Here is a 17,736-nt window from a genome sequence, read left to right on the forward strand (position 1 = left end):
TTGTGAGGAAGTTTCAGTTGAGTCCATCAACTTTCAAAGTGGCTTTTTGGGTCTATAAACTTTTAAAATGGTTCACTGCAGTCTATACCTATTTATTTAACCTTAAATTTAAAACATATTTGTAGAAAACCCCTTCCCATACGCATGCAGGTGCATGCATGGCTGCCAGCGCCCTCCTCCAGCGCCCTCCTCCAGCCGCCGCCGTGCCCCCAGAGACCAGCGAGCAGGTGCATGCACCAGTGCCCGCTGGCCGAAGCCGCCCGCGCCGTGCCTTGTTCATTCTCAGAAAAATCAGATAACTGCATGCATGCGGCTGGCCTGATACATACATGGCACTGCTCTGAGGTTTGCAGGTCCATCATGATGGCTCTGCCAAACTTGCGTTACTTCGTCGACGCCGCGACGGCGGCGGCACGGATGCGCGAGATGATCGACAAGCTGCAGCGTCTCGAGACGGAGGGCAAGAAGGGCGCCACCAAGGAGGACATCAGGGGCCAGATCACATTCAGGGACGTGCATTTCTCGTACCCGTCCAGGCCTGACACGCGGGTGCTCGACGGCGTGAGCCTCACCATCTCTGAGAGCGCCGCCGTCGGCCTCGTCGGCGGGAGCGGGTCCGGGAAGTCCACCATCATCTCCTTGCTGCAGAGGTTGTACATCCAGGACTCGGGCGAGATACTGCTGGACGGCAGTGACATTGGCACGCTCAACGTGGAGTGGCTCAGGAGCCAGATCGGCCTAGTGAGCCAGGAGCCTGTGCTGTTCGCCACGTCCATCAGGGAGAACATTCTGTTCGGCAACGAGGCGGCCTCGCTGAAGCAAATCGTCGTGGATACGAAACCAATGTATGCAGACATTTCAAATTCTGGCAACAAAATGAACTAGCCGTTTGATCACACTTCAGTAAATGAATCTGCTTGCACTTGCAGGTCGGGCAGTTCGGGACGCAGCTATCGGGAGGGCAGAAGCAGCGCATCGCCATCGCCTGCGCGCTCATCCGGGACCCCAAGATCCTGCTTCTCGACGAGGCGACCAGCGCGCTGGACTCCGAGTCGGAGCGCGCGGTGCAGGACGCGCTGGACCGGGCGTCCGTGGGCCGGACGACCGTCGTCGTGGCGCACCGCCTCTCCACGATCCGCAAGGCAGACATGATCGCCGTGCTCGACGCGGGCCGCGTGGTGGAGTGCGGCACGCACGACAAGCTCCTCCTCGGCACGGAGGCCGGCGAAGGCGGCGGCGTCTACGCACGGATGGCGCTGCTGCAGAAGGCGCCCGTGGCGAGGGAGGAAAGCGAGCGAGTGGTGGAAGTAGAGCCGGAGAGCAGCAGGGTGTCGTTCCGTAGCGTTGAGATCATGTAAGTGCCCAGCGACTTCCACCAAAGCCCGGTGCCGTCGTTCAGGTCGGTCGAACGCTCCGTGGAAATGGTAGACCACGGGCGCGACGGCCACGACCCGGCGCGCGGCAGAAAGCCTTCGCAGCTCCGCCTGCTCAAGATGAATCGGCCGGAATGGAAGCAAGCTCTGCTCGGGTGCGCCGGCGCCATCGTTTTCGGTGCGGTGCTGCCGCTCTACTCTTACAGCCTCGGAGCTTTGCCGGAGGTGTATTTTCTCGGCGACGATCACCTCATCCGTTCAAAGACCAGGTACCGTGCGATGTGTCCGTCTGTGCTCGCTGATACAGATTGCAGAGTGACATGGCGATGTCAGTGACGTTTGTCTGAACTCTGTTCTGAACAGGCTGTACTCCCTCGTCTTCTTCGGCATTGCCATCATCTGCATCACGGCGAACATCGTGCAGCACTACAACTTCGCCGTCATGGGCGAGCGCCTTACAGAGCGCGTCCGTGGACAGATGTTCGCCAAGATACTCTCCTTCGAGGTCGGGTGGTTCGACGAGGACGAGAACTCGAGCGCCGCGGTGTGCGCGCGGCTGGCCACGCAGGCCACCAAGGTCCGATCCCTCGTCGGCGACAGCATGTGCCTCCTGGTGCAGGCGGCCGCCAATGCGGCGCTAGGTTTCTCTCTGGCCCTCGCCGTGTCGTGGCGGCTCGCGGTGGTCATGATGGCGATGCAGCCACTGATAATCGCGAGCTTCTACTTCAAGAAGGTGCTCATGACCGCCATGTCCAAGAAGGCCAAGAAGGCGCAGGTGCAATGGAGCCAGCTCGCCAGCGAGGCTGTCGTGAACCACCGGACGATCACCGCGTTCTCGTCGCAGCGTCGGATGCTCCGCCTGTACGAGGCCGCGCAGGAGGCGCCGCGGAAGGACAACAGGGTGGAGTCGTGGTACTCCGGCTTCTGCCTGTCCCTGTGCCAGTTCAGCAACACGGGCAGCATGGCGCTTGCGCTGTGGTACGGAGGCAGGCCGCGGGCGGACGGCTTCGGCCAGCGGGCACTGGGAGCCATGCATGCACCTGCTCGCCGGTCTCTGGGGGCACGGCGGCGGCTGGAGGAGGGCGCTGGGAGCCATGCATGCACCTGCATGCGTGTGGAAAGGGGTTTTCTACAAATATACTTTAAATTTAAGGTTAAATAAATAGGTATGGACTGCAGTGAATAATTTTAAAAGTTTATGGACTCAAAAAGCCACTTTGAAAGTTGATGGACTCAACTGAAATTTCCTTAATGGATCTCTGGTGCATTTAACTCTATAAATAATGACACATGCTTATTGGGAAATGATACATGTGCCGCTCAACAACTAAAAAGAACAAAAGTAAGACAATCGAATGGTGCGACAATTTTTGGGTTGTCGCTCTGCCTCTCCCCGTGCGATCTGGCGACACTGCCCAAAGTGCGTCAGCAGGTGGAAGGGTGGGAAAAAAAATAAAGAATAAGAAAAGATTCCTGATGCAAATATACAAGAAGGAAAGAATATATAAAATTGGTTAGAATAATTTAGAAATAGTATAGGATTCCTGATATAAAATTGTCTTCCTAAATCGTGCAATCAGAACAAACACCGTGATTTGAGGAGATAGAGCCTTCCATTTTGTGTGTGTGTGTGCGAGATCAACTCATTTGCATGCGGTCATGCAAAGGTACCACTAGGCTGATCGCTATCCCATGCATCGCACCCTCGATCGCACTTTCACCGCCGCCCACCTCACCGCAAATCGTCCGGCCCTCATTTGCAACCTTGGCCGTCACTGGGGGTGGTAGGACCTCGTTGAAGCACCGTGTCCCCTACACCAGATACGTCGTGTCGTGCACCTCGTTCGACACCACTGGTTCCGACCCGTCCGCTGTGCCTCCTCGGTTAGTGCCTGAGACCTCCGTCACCTCTGCTTGCCGTCGGGGCTGCTGCCCGCCGCCAGATCGAGAACATCTCCTGCGTCGATCGAGGCGCAAGCATGACTTCCTTCACCGATTAGTACGTACGTGTGTTCAATTCGTTTTCCTGTAACCTCTCCGCAACGATTAATATAGCATAAATCATAGTGAGAGTGGGGTGCTCCTCTCATCTCATCTATATAAACATCACGTGGCCGTGGTTGTTTATCTATCGATCCCTGATGAGGGAGCTAGGGGAATGAAACGAAGCTGCTGCACTTTTTTTTGGTGTTTCCTTCGTGATTTCACCTGTGTTCGATCTGAACGAACATAGTTGATATATGATCCGTTCATCATTTTATTTATTTATTAGGTGAAATCTAGGTAGCTAATTCTTTCCCCAAGTGTGTAGATGGGTTTCTGATGTGCCCATGTGGAATCAACCGAATTAGCACCTGCATTATTACAAACATAAATTGCTTGAATCAGATAAACGAAGCAAGTTAGCAGTAACAATGAACAATAGTGCTAAACAATACCATGCCAGCGTTGATCTACGCCAGTTGTTCACCGTCACTCTGTTTCGTCAGTCAGTTTCCATTTCACTTTTAGTTTCGTCAGAGTTTAGCTTTATTTCAGTTTTGTCAGTTAAGGTTGTAGTTAGTCTGACACATGCGTTTGGTTCCTGCGGAGGCACGTCCGAGTCCTGCACGGCTCTTGCGTGGTCTTTGGATGGCATGATCATAGTGGCACTGGTGCTGTGCATTCATGAGGATAGCTCCTATGTATTTCCCTTTATATTGTAATCCATAAGCTGAAAAACGCTGATAGCTGACAGCACCAAGACCCAGTTGTGTTCATCTATGTTCCTGAGTGCGTTGCTTATAGTTCGCCGGTGGCGAGAAACTTCCGACGAGCTCCAACAGCCAGGAGTTAACACATACCAGTGGCAAATCTTGAACAACATCAAACTGAAGTCAAGAAAATATAACACTGGAATCCGTAATTGGAAGGGAGAAAAAAGTTGTGCAAAATAAGCACTACTATGAAATAAACTATGGTTATAAAAAATGCACATTGGTATGATCCCGGTAAGTCATAGGTTGCAGTTAGTACAGTTCTGAACAATCTGATGAGGTTCCAGTGGTAACAAATAATTAGCAGCACTACTATGAAATCAGGAGGTCCTCCAGTGGTATAAACCAAGTCGTATGAAAAAACATGTGCCAAAAATCATGAACAAGCTGCACTAGAACACATGTTTCTTTCATAGATTCATGAATAGGAGCTAATTTTTCATGATAGACCATGGGATGCAAACAACTATACAGAAATTCCATTTTTCTGTGAAATTCATAGCTACAAGGGCAATGTAATATACTATCTGCCAATGAATAGTAATAAACCAACAACTAATAGAGTAGACCCTCTCGTCCAACACTTACAGAAGTTTTAAAATATGCACGTGTCAAATTTTATATAGCCATGCACAACTCCGCATACTGCAGTTCAAATTTTGTTGGCACGGGCCACGCACGGGCATCAAATTTGCGGTCATGTATGCTAACAAATTAACAATGTAGGTGTTGTAGTTATTTCAGAGGCCTCACATGACATCATCAAGATAACAAGATAGAGGCACACGCGGACAACTTTAAATCTTTAATTGCTTGCCGATCTCCATAGAATAATAGTATATTATGTTCAGACTAACTAATGTCTGCTTTACACCGAGGTAAAGCTGACTGTTGTGAGCACTTAAATGATATATAGCTATATAAAAATACATCATAATTAGAGTTTGATTAAATCAGCTAAATAATTATCGCTATTTTTGTTTGGTTATTGAATTGAACGGAACAAATCTAAATGATTTCATTATTAGTGCTTAGAAAACTAAATTGACAGTATATAATACTTTTTTTAAAACAAAGTAGAGCAAAGACAATACAATTTTATATAGCTATATATCATTTCAGTTCTGAATGAATGACATCCATATTTCATATACCTTAATTATTTTTAAAAAATTAATATGTGGATAGTTCAGATGCAAAGGTTTGGAAGGAAAATAGAGGCTCCTTAGAAGATATTGTACAAACAGAAAATTCCAGTGAGCCTATGGATCGTTCTAGATGGTTGAAAGAAAGCATGAGTACAGAAGTTACCCACGAAGCTCTACCAGTTTACCAGGGCTTTAGCACGGCCCATGATGAAAAAGGTCCTATCAACTTCTGGGGTAGATCCGATGGGAGAAAAAGGACTTTCGGAAATCATAATCATACAAAATAAACCCAAAAAATCTATGTCTTCACCGGTTGCCCTAGAAGGTATTGATATTTTCTCTTTGATGGATTAACCTAGAAAAACTGCTAACTATTGTTGTATACTTTAATTTAATCCTCTTTTTTAGATTATGTTTGTACTGATACTGATAGAGCCATAATTGAATCTGTCAAAAAAAATCCATCTTCACCTGGGAATGAGGAGCTTGTGCTCATAGATGATGTTCTGGTGTCGAGAAACCACATGGAATGTCTTTTTCAGCCATATGAATACTTGTCTAACGAGGTAACTGATGCAAGTCATAATACTCAATCAAACATTGCCAACTTCAATGCTCTTTCTCTCTAATGGCGAAATGTATGCAGGTCATAGATGCTTATATTAAACTGCTGAAGGCCCAAGAGGGTTTGAAAAAGAGGCCAGGAGGTACAGTCTATCTTGAAACTGCGTGCTTAGTTGCAATCATGAAGCGGGATGGAGAAAAGAATGAGACCATTGAAGCCAATTACCCTAACTGTGGCACTTCACAGCGTCCTGGTTTAGTTCAAAGGGTGCTAGCTTACTTAAAGCATGACATGGTAGCAATTTTTTAAACGATCTATTGGTCTTTCATTATCAAATTTTTATGCCTGGTAAAATGTTTATTGTTTGATTTGATAGGTGTTCCTTCCAATAAATGTTACAAATACACATTGGTACCTTGCTGCTATAAACGTCGACAAACGTGAGGTTCAGGTGCTAGACTCTTTGGGCGAGATGTTCGGACGTGTTGACCTCAATAAAATTGTGGGTATTTCCTAACACAGCTATTTATACATATTTTATATTTTAGAAATGCTGATTGATTCGTTCTTCTATGAACAAATAGCGAGGTGGATTGCGAAAACAGATATATTTCATATTGGAGGAGACAGGCCCGAAAGAGCACAAATGGCTAGATGTTGAGGTTGATACCTGGCCGGTTAGGGAGATTTTCCGCGGCAAATTATTATAAACAGATGGGTACGTCAGAAATAATGGCATATCATATAAGTTGAATTTTATGTGTCTTTGCCTTTTTTATCTAATGTGAGCCTGAACCTCTATTAATGTTGTATGTAGTTTTTCATGCGGTTTATTCTTAATAAACTTTATGGAGTATTGGACTGGGAACGATTTGTCAAACGAGTTCAATCAGGTAAACTATGCGTCTTACCACAAGTTATGAGTGTGCACTAGCGGTGGGTTTTTAATTAATAATTAATTAGGTTCATACTATCGTGCAGGATGGTATGAAAGAATTTAGATTGAAGCTTGCAGCGATCTTGCTATTGTCAGAGCTAAACAAATAAAGGGTGCTCCATATCTTGATAGGGATGAAAATATTGGAAGCCCAAGCGACTGTGCCATAATAGAGAATCCAAAGATGGCTGATCAAGTGTCCATAAAAAAGAGAAAACATTATGAGGAGGCCGAATTCTTAGTGGTTCAAACGGTGAAAGGTCCTAATATGGCTAGAGGGGGGTGAATAGCCTATTTAAAAATCTACAAATCAACTAGAGCAATTTGATTAGTATGATAAATAGCGAAAAGCAAACTTGCTCTAGCTCTACAAGGGTTGCAAGCCACCTATCCAACAATTCTAGTTGTAATGATTCCTAGGCACACAACTTGCAAAGTTACTACTCACTAAGAGCTCTCAATCTTGCTACTCTAAAGAGCTCCACTAGATAAACATAAAATAACAAAGCAAGCTCTCAATTCTAATTACACTAAAGAGCTTGCCACAACTAGTTTGCAAGAATATAAATGAGTGAGTAGGGTGATTATACCGCCGTGTAGGAGTGAACCAATCACAAGGTGAATATTAAATCAATCACGGGGAGAATACCAAATGGCAAGAGACAACCGATTTTCTCCCGAGGTTCACGTGCTTGCCAACACGCTACGTCCTCGTTGTGTCGACCAACACTTGGTGGTTCGGCGGCTAAGAGGTGTTGCACAAACCTCGTCCACACGATTGGACACCGCAAGAACCTACCCACAAGTGAGGTAACTCAATGACACGAGCAATCCACTAGAGTTACCTTTCGGCGCTCCGCCGGGGAAGGTACAAATCCCCTCACAATCACCGAAGATGGCCATGAACAATCACCAACTCGTGCCGATCCTCCACCGCTGCACCGAGCCGTCTAGGTGGTGACAACCACCAATAGTAACAAGCGAAATCCACAGCGCAACACGAATATCAAGTGCCTCTAGATGCAATCACTCAAGCAATGCACTTGAATTCTCTCCCAATCTCACAAAGATGATGGATCAATGATGGAGATGAGTGGGAGGGCTTTGGTTAAGCTTACAAGGTTGCTATGTCAATGAAAATATGCAAGAGAGAGAGCTTGAGCCGGTCATGGGGCTTAAATAGAAGCCCCCACAAAATAGAGCCGTTATATCCCTTCACTGGGCATAACGCGGGCTGACCGGATGCTCCGGTCAGTTGACCGGATGCTGATCACCCAGCGTTCGGTCGCTCATAGTCAGCCACGTGTCCCGACTTCAACGGTCATCTGTCTTGACTAGACACTGCGTCTAAGTTGACCGGACGCTGAACACCCAGCGTCCGGTCATTTACAGTAAGGTTCCAAAACTGATTTTTGCCGATCGAACGCGTCCGATCATGCTTGACTGGACCCTGCCAGCGTTCGGTCACACTGTGACTTCTTACTGTGCTGACCGACAACACGACCGGACGCATCCCTTCAGCATCCGGTCGCTGAGCGACCCAGCGTTCGGTCAGTAGACCGACGCCAGCATATTTGCGACCAACTCCATTTCACCTCTAACTTCTTCACCCTTGCTCAAATGTGCCAACCACCAAGTGTATCACCTTGTGCACATGTGTTAGCATATTTTCACAAATATTTTCAAGGGTGTTAGTTCTCCACTAGATCCTAAATGCATATGCAATGAGTTAGAGCATCTTGTGGCACTTTGATAACCGCATTCTAATATGAGTTTCACCCCTCTTAATAGTACGGCTATCAAACCTAAATGTGATCATACTCTCTAAGTGTCTTGATCACTAAAACAAAATGGCTCCTATAATTTTATCTTTGTCTTGAGCCTTTTATTTTTCTCTTTCTTCTTTTTCAAGTTTAAGCATTTGATCATCACCATGCCATCACCATCGTCATGATCTTCGTCATTGCTTCATCACTTGGAGTAGTGTTACCTATCTCATAATCACTTTGATAAACTAGGTTAACACTTAGGGTTTCATCAATTAACCAAAACCAAACTAGAGCTTTTAAACGGGCACCCCTCAACACATACAAACTCAGAATAAATTCCCACAAGTCCATGCCAACCAAGACCCTGATGAGTTTTGGGCATTTGAGGCCATGAAAGACATGCCAATGAACAAGGAAGAGATGACTGAGTTACTATGTGACTACGTCATGGCAATTCATGATGAAGCGGCGTTGAAGTAAGCTACATACTTATTTTAATTACTTTATTTACTAATAATAGTGTGCTATCTTATATGACGAAAACCATCATCTGTGTCTAATGCTTTGCAGGAAGCCTTGGGTTAAAGGTTTTCATCCCTCCATGATTGCCCTAAGTGTCAAGGATCTACAAGAGTTGTTAATGAATAATCGAGGCATTTCTGAGAACTATTTCAACTTAGGTGTCTGTTTTCTGGCAGCTCGAGAGTACGATACAATGAAAAAATACAATAGTATTACGAAGCATCACATGGACCTGAGATTCTATGTAAGCACATTTTTAAAATTCTTATCATGCTATATTATATTGTCTTATTTGTTATTCTCCTAATTGTATAAAGTATGCCAAGTTATACTAATCCTGACTCTCAATATCCTTCTCTTCCAAAAAATGTGTGCTTTAACAAAAAATGCCAGAATACCGTAAAAATACACTAAGAAAGAAATGGCTGCTGTGATTGGTGTATGTGAGGATATGGAATACAGCTTAGCACAATGCAGATATATAAGTCGCTTGCTCCTACTTTTATTACTTGTTTCCTATATACTATTCTAAACGCTACCATGTTTGCAGATTCTTTTGCCATGGCTGCACGTTCGAAAGTATATGCTTTATGTTTTCGATCAGAAGAAGATGCTTATCATGATTGATCCTAGACCTATTGAAGACTGGTGTAAAGACACACCAGCGCTGATGTATGCCAGGTACACTCTTGGATTTACCTTGTAGTACACGGACGTAGTGAATGTACATATTTCTGAATGGAATGAGGATGTCTTCAAATGGAAATTCAGACGGGAAGGAAACATTGCAGAGGACATAGATGGGTAATTAACGCAGAGTCACTATGGCTTGCAATAATAATACCTACGATTTAACTATTTCTATATATCACTGATCATGAATCTTGACACAGACACTTAAGTGGATATCTTATTCTATAGTATATGTCTACGTGGAATAGACCAAAAGCCACACATATTTATACGATAAGTATAACACTTTGTTTTAAGTTTTTATGGAAGATTTTTCAAGAGACGCAGTATTACCTATGCGACAGGCACTAATATTGACATATATACTCGAGCCTGTGTACAGGATGGTATGGAGATGCGGCGGAACTTATTCGTGGATTTATTGGCGCATGAAAGAAATGGATATCGGAGATTTCTTCTTGCCGATATAAAACATTATCTTAGGCGCATCACGGAAAGGTCTATAAAGTAGAGTTTGTAAGCCAGTGACACCGCGCTCTCCGTGACTGTTAATTTCACAAACTTTGCTTTTTGGATTAACTGTAACTTTAACGTTGATATTTAATTTTTATAATATTGTTATCTTACCGTGCGATCCGTGTGTTTTTAGTACAAAATGTTAGTTATCCCGTAGCAACGCACGGGCACGCTACCTAGTATTAGATATACACCTCTAACTCACTATCCAACCACCTATTAAGGCAAGTGCATTGGTATTGTCACGTAGATAGTTTTATGCAGGGTCATGTAATTGTGAGATGACTCAAGAGGAAACAAGTACAATAATTTATCTTTTGAGTTGTCTCATAGTAATTCTAGGATTCTTAGTTTATATGCATACAACAATGTTTGTGAGTTGGATGACATGCCTTTAAAAACAACCACTTGTACAATAGTGTATAAGTTGTCTCGTAGTCCTAAATTTCAGCTCATGAGGTAGTTGCTTCGCAAAACAACCACCTCTTTCTCTTACCTCTCTCTCTCTCTCTCTTCCATTCGATCTGGCACCACATAAGACAACATATGAGACTGCTTACGTGTGTCAATGTACTTACCCTTAGTAGGTGGATCCAAATAGATAGATCCAAATAGGCACTTAGCTAGGGTTTCACTAGGGATGGCAGTGGGGCGGTTTTGGGCTGGGCTCCGCGGATTTTGGGTCCAGCGGGTCCGTGTTCAGGTTTGATTCTCCACCACGATTTTCGTCGGACCCGAAACTTATCGGTTTAGTTTCAGGTTTTGGTTTCCACACGCGGATATCCAATGGGGGTTCGAAATAGACCAGAAACTCATGTGTTTTTAATATAAATTGTTTGCGTAACTATTAAGTTTGTTCTAAGCTAAGGCATTAATTTTTGTGTTGTTTATTACCTCTTGTTTATACATGTGAACATGTAATATATCATGCATTTGTTGCTAGAAAATCTTTATTGGTTTTTTTTGTATTGCCATATAGTGGTGGTTTCAGGTTTAAAGGAACCAATAGGGTTCCGGGAAACCACCGGGTTTGGTTTCGGGTTTGGATTATCAGGCGAAATGATATTGGGGCAGTTTTGAGGTTTGAGTTGGAGTCTGTGGAGACTCGACCCGGTCCGAATCCGCTCTGTTACCATCCTTGAGCAGCTCCACTCTGAAGTTACCAGAGCAGATGAGCAGGTGGACCTATTTGACATGTAACTCTGTTTTGCTTACAGGATAGGAGGTTTTAGTGACAATGGCCAATTTTGCCCTTAAACGTTGTATGCTGTATCTTATTATTTTAAAAATCATTCACAAAAAAATGTTAACAAATTTTGTAAAAATAAACTCTTTCATATCCGTATCTTACTAGGAAGTTAATTTTCCATGACATCTTCTAATGCTATGAAACAATTTTGCATTACATTTCAGAAACAAATCCTCATCGAAGCAGAAAAAAAGAGAGGGCCTGCTTGGTTGCAACTTTCAAGCCAAAAACAAGTGCAAGTTCAAAGGATTTGGCATGTAATTGGTTTGCTGCCAAAACATTGGCAATTTCTTCCAAAATTTTGGCAAGACAACATTGATCTCTCTTGCTGATAGCAGACAAGTACCAACCTTAGTTACCTTACCAAAATATTGGCTTGGCCTAATATTGGTGTACCCACATTTTGGCTTGCTTTAAAATTGGCATGGCAAAGATTGGTGTCCAACCAAGCCTGAAGAACAAATAAATAATATTCTATCTAAAAATTAATTCAGACTCGTCAGTGCTCCTCTATGCTGCGAGCATGATGGTCTGGGAGGCCCTGGGCGGTCGGTGCTAGGCCATGGCCACCTGCACTCGCCTCTAAGAGGTCGTAGCCAGTCGTGGCCCTAGCTTGGCCACCCGTCCCTAGGCACTGCCCCCCCCCCATGAGGAACTAGTCGTGTCGTCGCTGGCCACTGTTAGCTGCTCCTAGGCACTGCCAGCCCACCGCGAGGAACTAGTCGCTTGCCGCTGGCCACTGGCTGCCGAACCCTCGGCGCCGGCGCCGGAGTAGATTCACAAGCAGAAGGATTAGGGATTTGGGAGTTCGGGGAAGACAAGATAGATAAGATTTGGGGTTCAACAAGGGATCCATCCTGACCAGCATCGTCGGATCTATCCATCTTGGCCATCATCTCGCCAGAGCATCACCGGAGGTAGGCAGAATAGGGCGACGACGCTAGGGTTTCGTGTTGGCTTCTACGCTTGCGGAACAGAGAAGTCATGAGCGAAGGTGGGAGAAGAACGTCGAGAAAAAATAATTGTCGAATCGACAAGGAGGATTATGTAATGAGTGGCAGCGGTGGGTAATTTCCCACCAACTCTACGAGGAGGTACATGAGCCTTGTTTCCGGAGTACTCTTGAGGAGCTCCTAAAAAATATGGAGTTGGCCCTTAGCTCCGTCTTTTTCTTGGAGCAAAGATTTTAAAATTGGACCTGTTTATCTAGACAAGTTTGGAGCAGAGCTGGAAAAGCGGGGACTCGGGCAGTCCCAAATAGGCCCCTAAGTACTCCGATACTAAAAAAACTACTCCCTCCATTCTAAAACAAACGCATATCTCACTTAGGAGGAGTCAAACATTTTTATGTTTGACTAAAAATAATAAAATAATATCAACATATATATATATTCAAATGTTTATTATAAAAGTATATTTAATACTCAATCTAATAATACTTATTATACATCATAAATATTAATATATTTTTATATAAATTTGATTCAACTTGCAGGCGGGCTCGTCCGCGACCGGCCGTTAACGCGCCTCGCTTGCCGCAAAGTTTATTAGCGGGCTTGCGGCTTGCCACAAAACTGCGGATCTTGCGGACAAGTGTTCCGCGGACACAACAAACTTGTATGCAAAACCCGCAAGACCCGCAAGACGTACAGTACAGTCCCTCATGCAATCTTAATGAGAACAATGTCGATGTCAAGCCACCGTATGAGAACATAATGATTCGTTAGCTTAGAATGCCGATCCAAATACATGGGCGAGAGTAGATATATAAAGCTACATAGAAACTAAAAGAGCGGTGAACATCAGTTGTGAGCGAGGTTTAAGATACACGCTAATGAGCACTTCGCTGCAACTGGTAGAGGCAAAAGCACCTTGACCTTCCTTCGCTGATTAGTAGTTGCTGCACTGTTAACAGAAGAGACCATGAGGCGTGATGTTTAGAGCCAAAAACAGAAGCAAGAAAATGTTCTTATTGCAATTGGCACATGCCATGTAAATATGAAAATACCAGCAAGATTTTTTTTGTCTGAATATAATATTTTCAGATAAAACCTTACAAAGATAAATCAGTAAATTCAACTGGACAAGAATGGAATGTTAAATATTACTTTGAAAAAGGAAGACTACGTACTAACAATACGCCCAGACATTCTGGATTTTGCGGTTATATTTAGAGAATCAAGATTCAGAAATGATGTACTGACTTTAGTATTTTTCAAACTTTGGAAAAGGAACACTATGTATTAACAATCTGTCCCATACATTTGCTGATTACTTATTTTCATTGACAAAAAAAAATCATATTCACATGGAAGGAGTAGCAACAGTTGAAAAACAAAGCGTAGCGAGAAAACATAAACACAGAGCCATAAACAAAAGCAAGGAGGTACCTAGGCTCTGCAGCAACAGCAGCACCATCTGCACACCCATCACCATCGTCATCCATGGTATCTTCATCTGCGAAAAGTTTCTTTGCAGCTCTTTTGGGCGACGGACGAGTCCTAGAAGTTTACTATGAAAGTATCTTGATGTCGAAGACCTTTTTATGTTCAGGAGCAGCGAAAGCCACAGGCTCACTGGAAGCCATATGCTGATCCCATTTGACTGGTTGATAGATGCTTGCCACACTGCTCAGGAAGAAGATTATGATAATTTAGAGCGGGGTTTGAGACATTGTTCTTATCTAGATCAGGTTTAGAGGTCGATGGCACATGTAATTCATAAATATTTAGATGAGCACGTCACCTTGCTGCAAGGGCCTTCGCCTCAGGGACCTCAAGATTTATGTACCACTTGCATGATGATCCCCTAGACAAAGACACTTTATCTGAAACAACAAGTGGTGGATTTAGGTGTAGATTCACAGCAACAATCGCATAGCAACACAATAGACGTACCTGCAAAGCACTTCACAAGAGTCCCAACAAATATCACGGTCTGCGGGGTGGCCTTTCCATCTCTATGGACCTGTTCAACTGGGAACGCAGTTGCCCGCTCACCCCAAAGTATAACATCCAGTGAAGCACAGCTGTCATCCATGGTTCGTAACTTAAGCAGCCATACACAGTAGAGCCCATACAAACATAATATACAAGAATCCATAAAAGAGTTAATGAGTAACATCTGTGGGCGACTGACCTTGCATTGCATATAGTGACTGTCCACTTCAGTACTTCATTCTGGCGTGTTCTACTCCGCAATGATGAAACATTAGAGAGCATAGTGACTACAACAATGACATCTGCACAGGTGAATAACAACACATAAGCTGTTTGTGCAGGTTTGCTAGGACCACAATCTCTATGCATATAGATATATACCTGTGAAGAATTTGTTGTCCTCAACACGCGGTGGCAGCTGATCCATGGGAGTAAGGGAATAGGTATACATAGGGAAAGCTGGTGGGATCTCAACGACCTCCTCCATAGAAGTCCACCTTGTAAAATTGATCATGTGATCATCATCAACCAGCTTGTACTGTCCAGATTTCCTGACCCGGAAGTATGACAGGTTGCACACATTGCCTTCCTTTATCAAAGGCTTGAACTCCTCATGGTCTGGTGGGTAAATCTGTGCATGGATGCAGTTTCCCTGTACAAATTTCGTGTAGCAGTTTTGATCAGCAAAAGACTAACAAATTAGTTCATCAAATTCCATGACATATGTTTTGGAAGTGCATTTATTTTAACCTGTAGATGTTAATACATTTTTATAAAAACTTAGTCAAAGTTAGATGAGATTGACTTAGAACAACGCCAAAGTGAACTATAATTTGACACGGAGGGAGTATCTGTTATTTCTAATTTCCTTTTTCTACTACAAGTCAAACAGTAGGCACACTGGCACATGTAAAATGTCTAAGAACAAAAGAGATAAAAAAACTGGTGATGATGGAGAGTAATTTTGAAGCATTAGAATTTAACTATGAACAGTGGATATCATGTTATCAGCTACTCAGTTTGGATAGCATTATTTGTTACTAATGAGATCTCTGCCATGCTAAGGATGAAAGCACCTGCTTTTGGTGACAGGATTATGTCACGTGATTATTAGAAATGTAAAATCCAATTGCTTCCAACATCATTCACAATTTCACATTTCTCTATTAAAATTTCAACCAATGACCGCCAGGAATCGTTCATAGTTTCAATAGAGATACAATAGGTAAAATGGTTAGAACTTGTTATTTTCACTGATTTGATTGGATAGTTTTCAGTGGTTGTTCCTTCCTACTGCCTTCAACTATTAATATAGCTAGGTTTTCTAATCGTTAGTCCAATGTGCTTCATTTTCTTTTCATCTCGCCCAACAAAAAAAGCATTCGTCTGACATCATTCTGAAGTGTCAAAAGTAAGCAATATAATCCTCAAAACCACCCATCTAGCTTATATCTCAGCACTTCACCTGTAAACCCTCAAATTACAACCGGGAAATATAACTTCACAGGTAAGAAAATACCCAGTTTCCCTTTTCGCTGACCTCCTTTTTCCAATCATGATCAACGGGCTCAATTGCTCAAACCCCCCAACACCCAGCAAATGGAGTAGAAAAAGCACGCGTCACCCTCACAGAAACAAGCATGGTAATGGTAACTAAAGAAATGGATGGATTGCCGTGATCGAGGATGCAGTACCTCTTGGTGCGCTTGGGATCGATGGCCGCGAGCTCGGCCAGTTGCTCGAGAGTCATGGCCTTCTTGGCCTCCATGACCTCGGCCAGCGACGCCGCGGCATCCTTCCCCGTGCCGCCGCCGATGCCGGGCGAGAAGAAGAGGCCCGAGCCGTCGACGGAGCTGCTGTGGCGGTGCTTGGGGCGCAGCGGAGACGAGGTCTCGGCGGTGCGGTCGCGGTCGCGGTTGGAGGGCCCGGAGGACAAGATCTTCTCGATGTCCATGAAGGTGGAGAAGAGGTCGTCCTTGGAGCCGATCTCATCGAAGGCGTCGCCATCGGAGCCGCCGCCGCCGCCGCCGAGGCCCAGGTTGTCTGGGAGGCGGAAGGCAACCTCAGATCTGGCCCGGCAGTGGCGGTGGCCCGGCGATGGAAGGGAGAGCAGAGGAGGGTGTTGCGGCCTTGCGGGTCTTGGGGTTGCTGCGACGCTTCTCGCTCGCCCAACGGGCTTTGAGGGCGGGAAGTCTTGGGTCCACGAAAAAATTGCAGCTGGTTCACAACAGCCACGAAGCCCAGTTTTGCGGGCCGAACGGGCGGGTTACATTAACAACCCGCCCCGCCTGCAACTTGAAATTTGATCATACTTTAAAAGGTTTAACTGTTCGGAAAGCGAGACGAGTATTTATTCGGAAGGAGGGAGAATGTTTTAAATAGCGGGCCAAGGTATTTAGCGGTATATCTCTAAAACAGCTAATAGCGGAGCTATATCAGGCTAAATTATACATGAACTCAAATAGTGGCACCTTGCCTAAAAAAACTATAGAGAGTTGTAGTGGCAACTATAGCGGGAGATTTAAAACTTTTACCACTGTGATTAAGAATGCAGGCGGGGCGGGTTCTTAACGCTACCCGCTCGCCCCGCAAAATAGTTGTATGCGGCTATTGCGGACCAGCTGCCAATTGATTGTGGACCACTATCGTTCAGCCCGCTAAGCCCGTTGGACACAAGTGAATTTCCACGCAAACCCGCGAGATCCGCAAAAAGTATCGTCGCCGCTTCTATCCGCGTCACCCTCTCTCCAATCCCATGGCTACCACCGCCGCGCCCTTGTCGGCATCGCACTCCTCGGCGGCGGAAGCTGGCAGCGAGATGACCTACTCCGCTCCCACTGGCCACCGGCCACCGCCCTCCCCAATATTTCCTCGAGGTGGATCTCGACGAACCATCGCGAACATCTTCTTTCCCCATCATATGTGCAGGTGACCAGGTGTGCGATTGAACCAAGCTTTTGTTTTGAGTTGTGGTTGTACTTGCCGCTCGTCTTCTTCAAAGCCGTTTGGATTTCACTAATTGCTGATTGATCACATTTTGAGCTATTCAATCTTTGTTTTGGTTCAGAAACATGGCCTTTTGGCCTTCATGTCGTCATTGCAGTCGTTGGAGGCTTGGAATAGAGTGAAAAAACAAAGGCACTGGAACTTTGTTACTTCGTGGCCATGCACGATGTCTCTAAGCAGCAGAGGCGCCATACGCTGCTTCCGGTTCGCAAGATGGGAGCAGGAGTCCGAGCCTCCGAGGAGCGGCACGGGCCTCCGGCATC

The 17,736-nt window shown here is 44.9% G+C and overlaps 3 protein-coding genes and 1 pseudogene across 3 annotated transcripts; 2 read left to right on the plus strand and 2 right to left on the minus strand.

Annotated features, from left to right (window-relative positions):
- Window positions 1-144: 144 nt before the first annotated feature.
- LOC136503231 (ABC transporter B family member 15-like) lies at window positions 145-2,535 on the plus strand (annotated as a pseudogene).
- A 2,950-nt stretch (window positions 2,536-5,485) lies between these two features.
- Window positions 5,486-6,945, plus strand: LOC136502716 (ubiquitin-like-specific protease 1A). The gene is made up of 6 exons (XM_066497958.1): window positions 5,486-5,843; window positions 5,924-6,136; window positions 6,219-6,344; window positions 6,427-6,560; window positions 6,660-6,735; window positions 6,824-6,945. Exons 1-4 carry the CDS (start codon window positions 5,802-5,804, stop codon window positions 6,550-6,552), a joined length of 507 nt encoding a protein of 168 aa, XP_066354055.1. The 5' UTR covers window positions 5,486-5,801; the 3' UTR covers window positions 6,553-6,560; window positions 6,660-6,735; window positions 6,824-6,945.
- A 7,023-nt stretch (window positions 6,946-13,968) lies between these two features.
- Window positions 13,969-15,002, minus strand: LOC136502824 (uncharacterized). The gene is made up of 5 exons (XM_066498083.1): window positions 14,849-15,002; window positions 14,656-14,769; window positions 14,426-14,551; window positions 14,274-14,355; window positions 13,969-14,155 (listed from the first exon to the last, which is right to left on the minus strand). Exons 1-5 carry the CDS (start codon window positions 14,979-14,981, stop codon window positions 14,041-14,043), a joined length of 570 nt encoding a protein of 189 aa, XP_066354180.1. The 5' UTR covers window positions 14,982-15,002; the 3' UTR covers window positions 13,969-14,040.
- Window positions 15,003-16,043: 1,041 nt separating this feature from the next.
- Window positions 16,044-17,384, minus strand: LOC136503232 (transcription factor RF2b-like). Its single transcript, XM_066498377.1, has 2 exons — window positions 17,360-17,384; window positions 16,044-16,660 (listed from the first exon to the last, which is right to left on the minus strand). Exons 1-2 carry the CDS (start codon window positions 17,382-17,384, stop codon window positions 16,044-16,046), a joined length of 642 nt encoding a protein of 213 aa, XP_066354474.1.
- Window positions 17,385-17,736: the final 352 nt, after the last annotated feature.

The sequence above is a fragment of the Miscanthus floridulus genome, chromosome 14 (assembly GCF_019320115.1).
Source record: "Miscanthus floridulus cultivar M001 chromosome 14, ASM1932011v1, whole genome shotgun sequence".
NCBI classification, from domain to species: Eukaryota; Viridiplantae; Streptophyta; class Magnoliopsida; order Poales; family Poaceae; genus Miscanthus; species Miscanthus floridulus.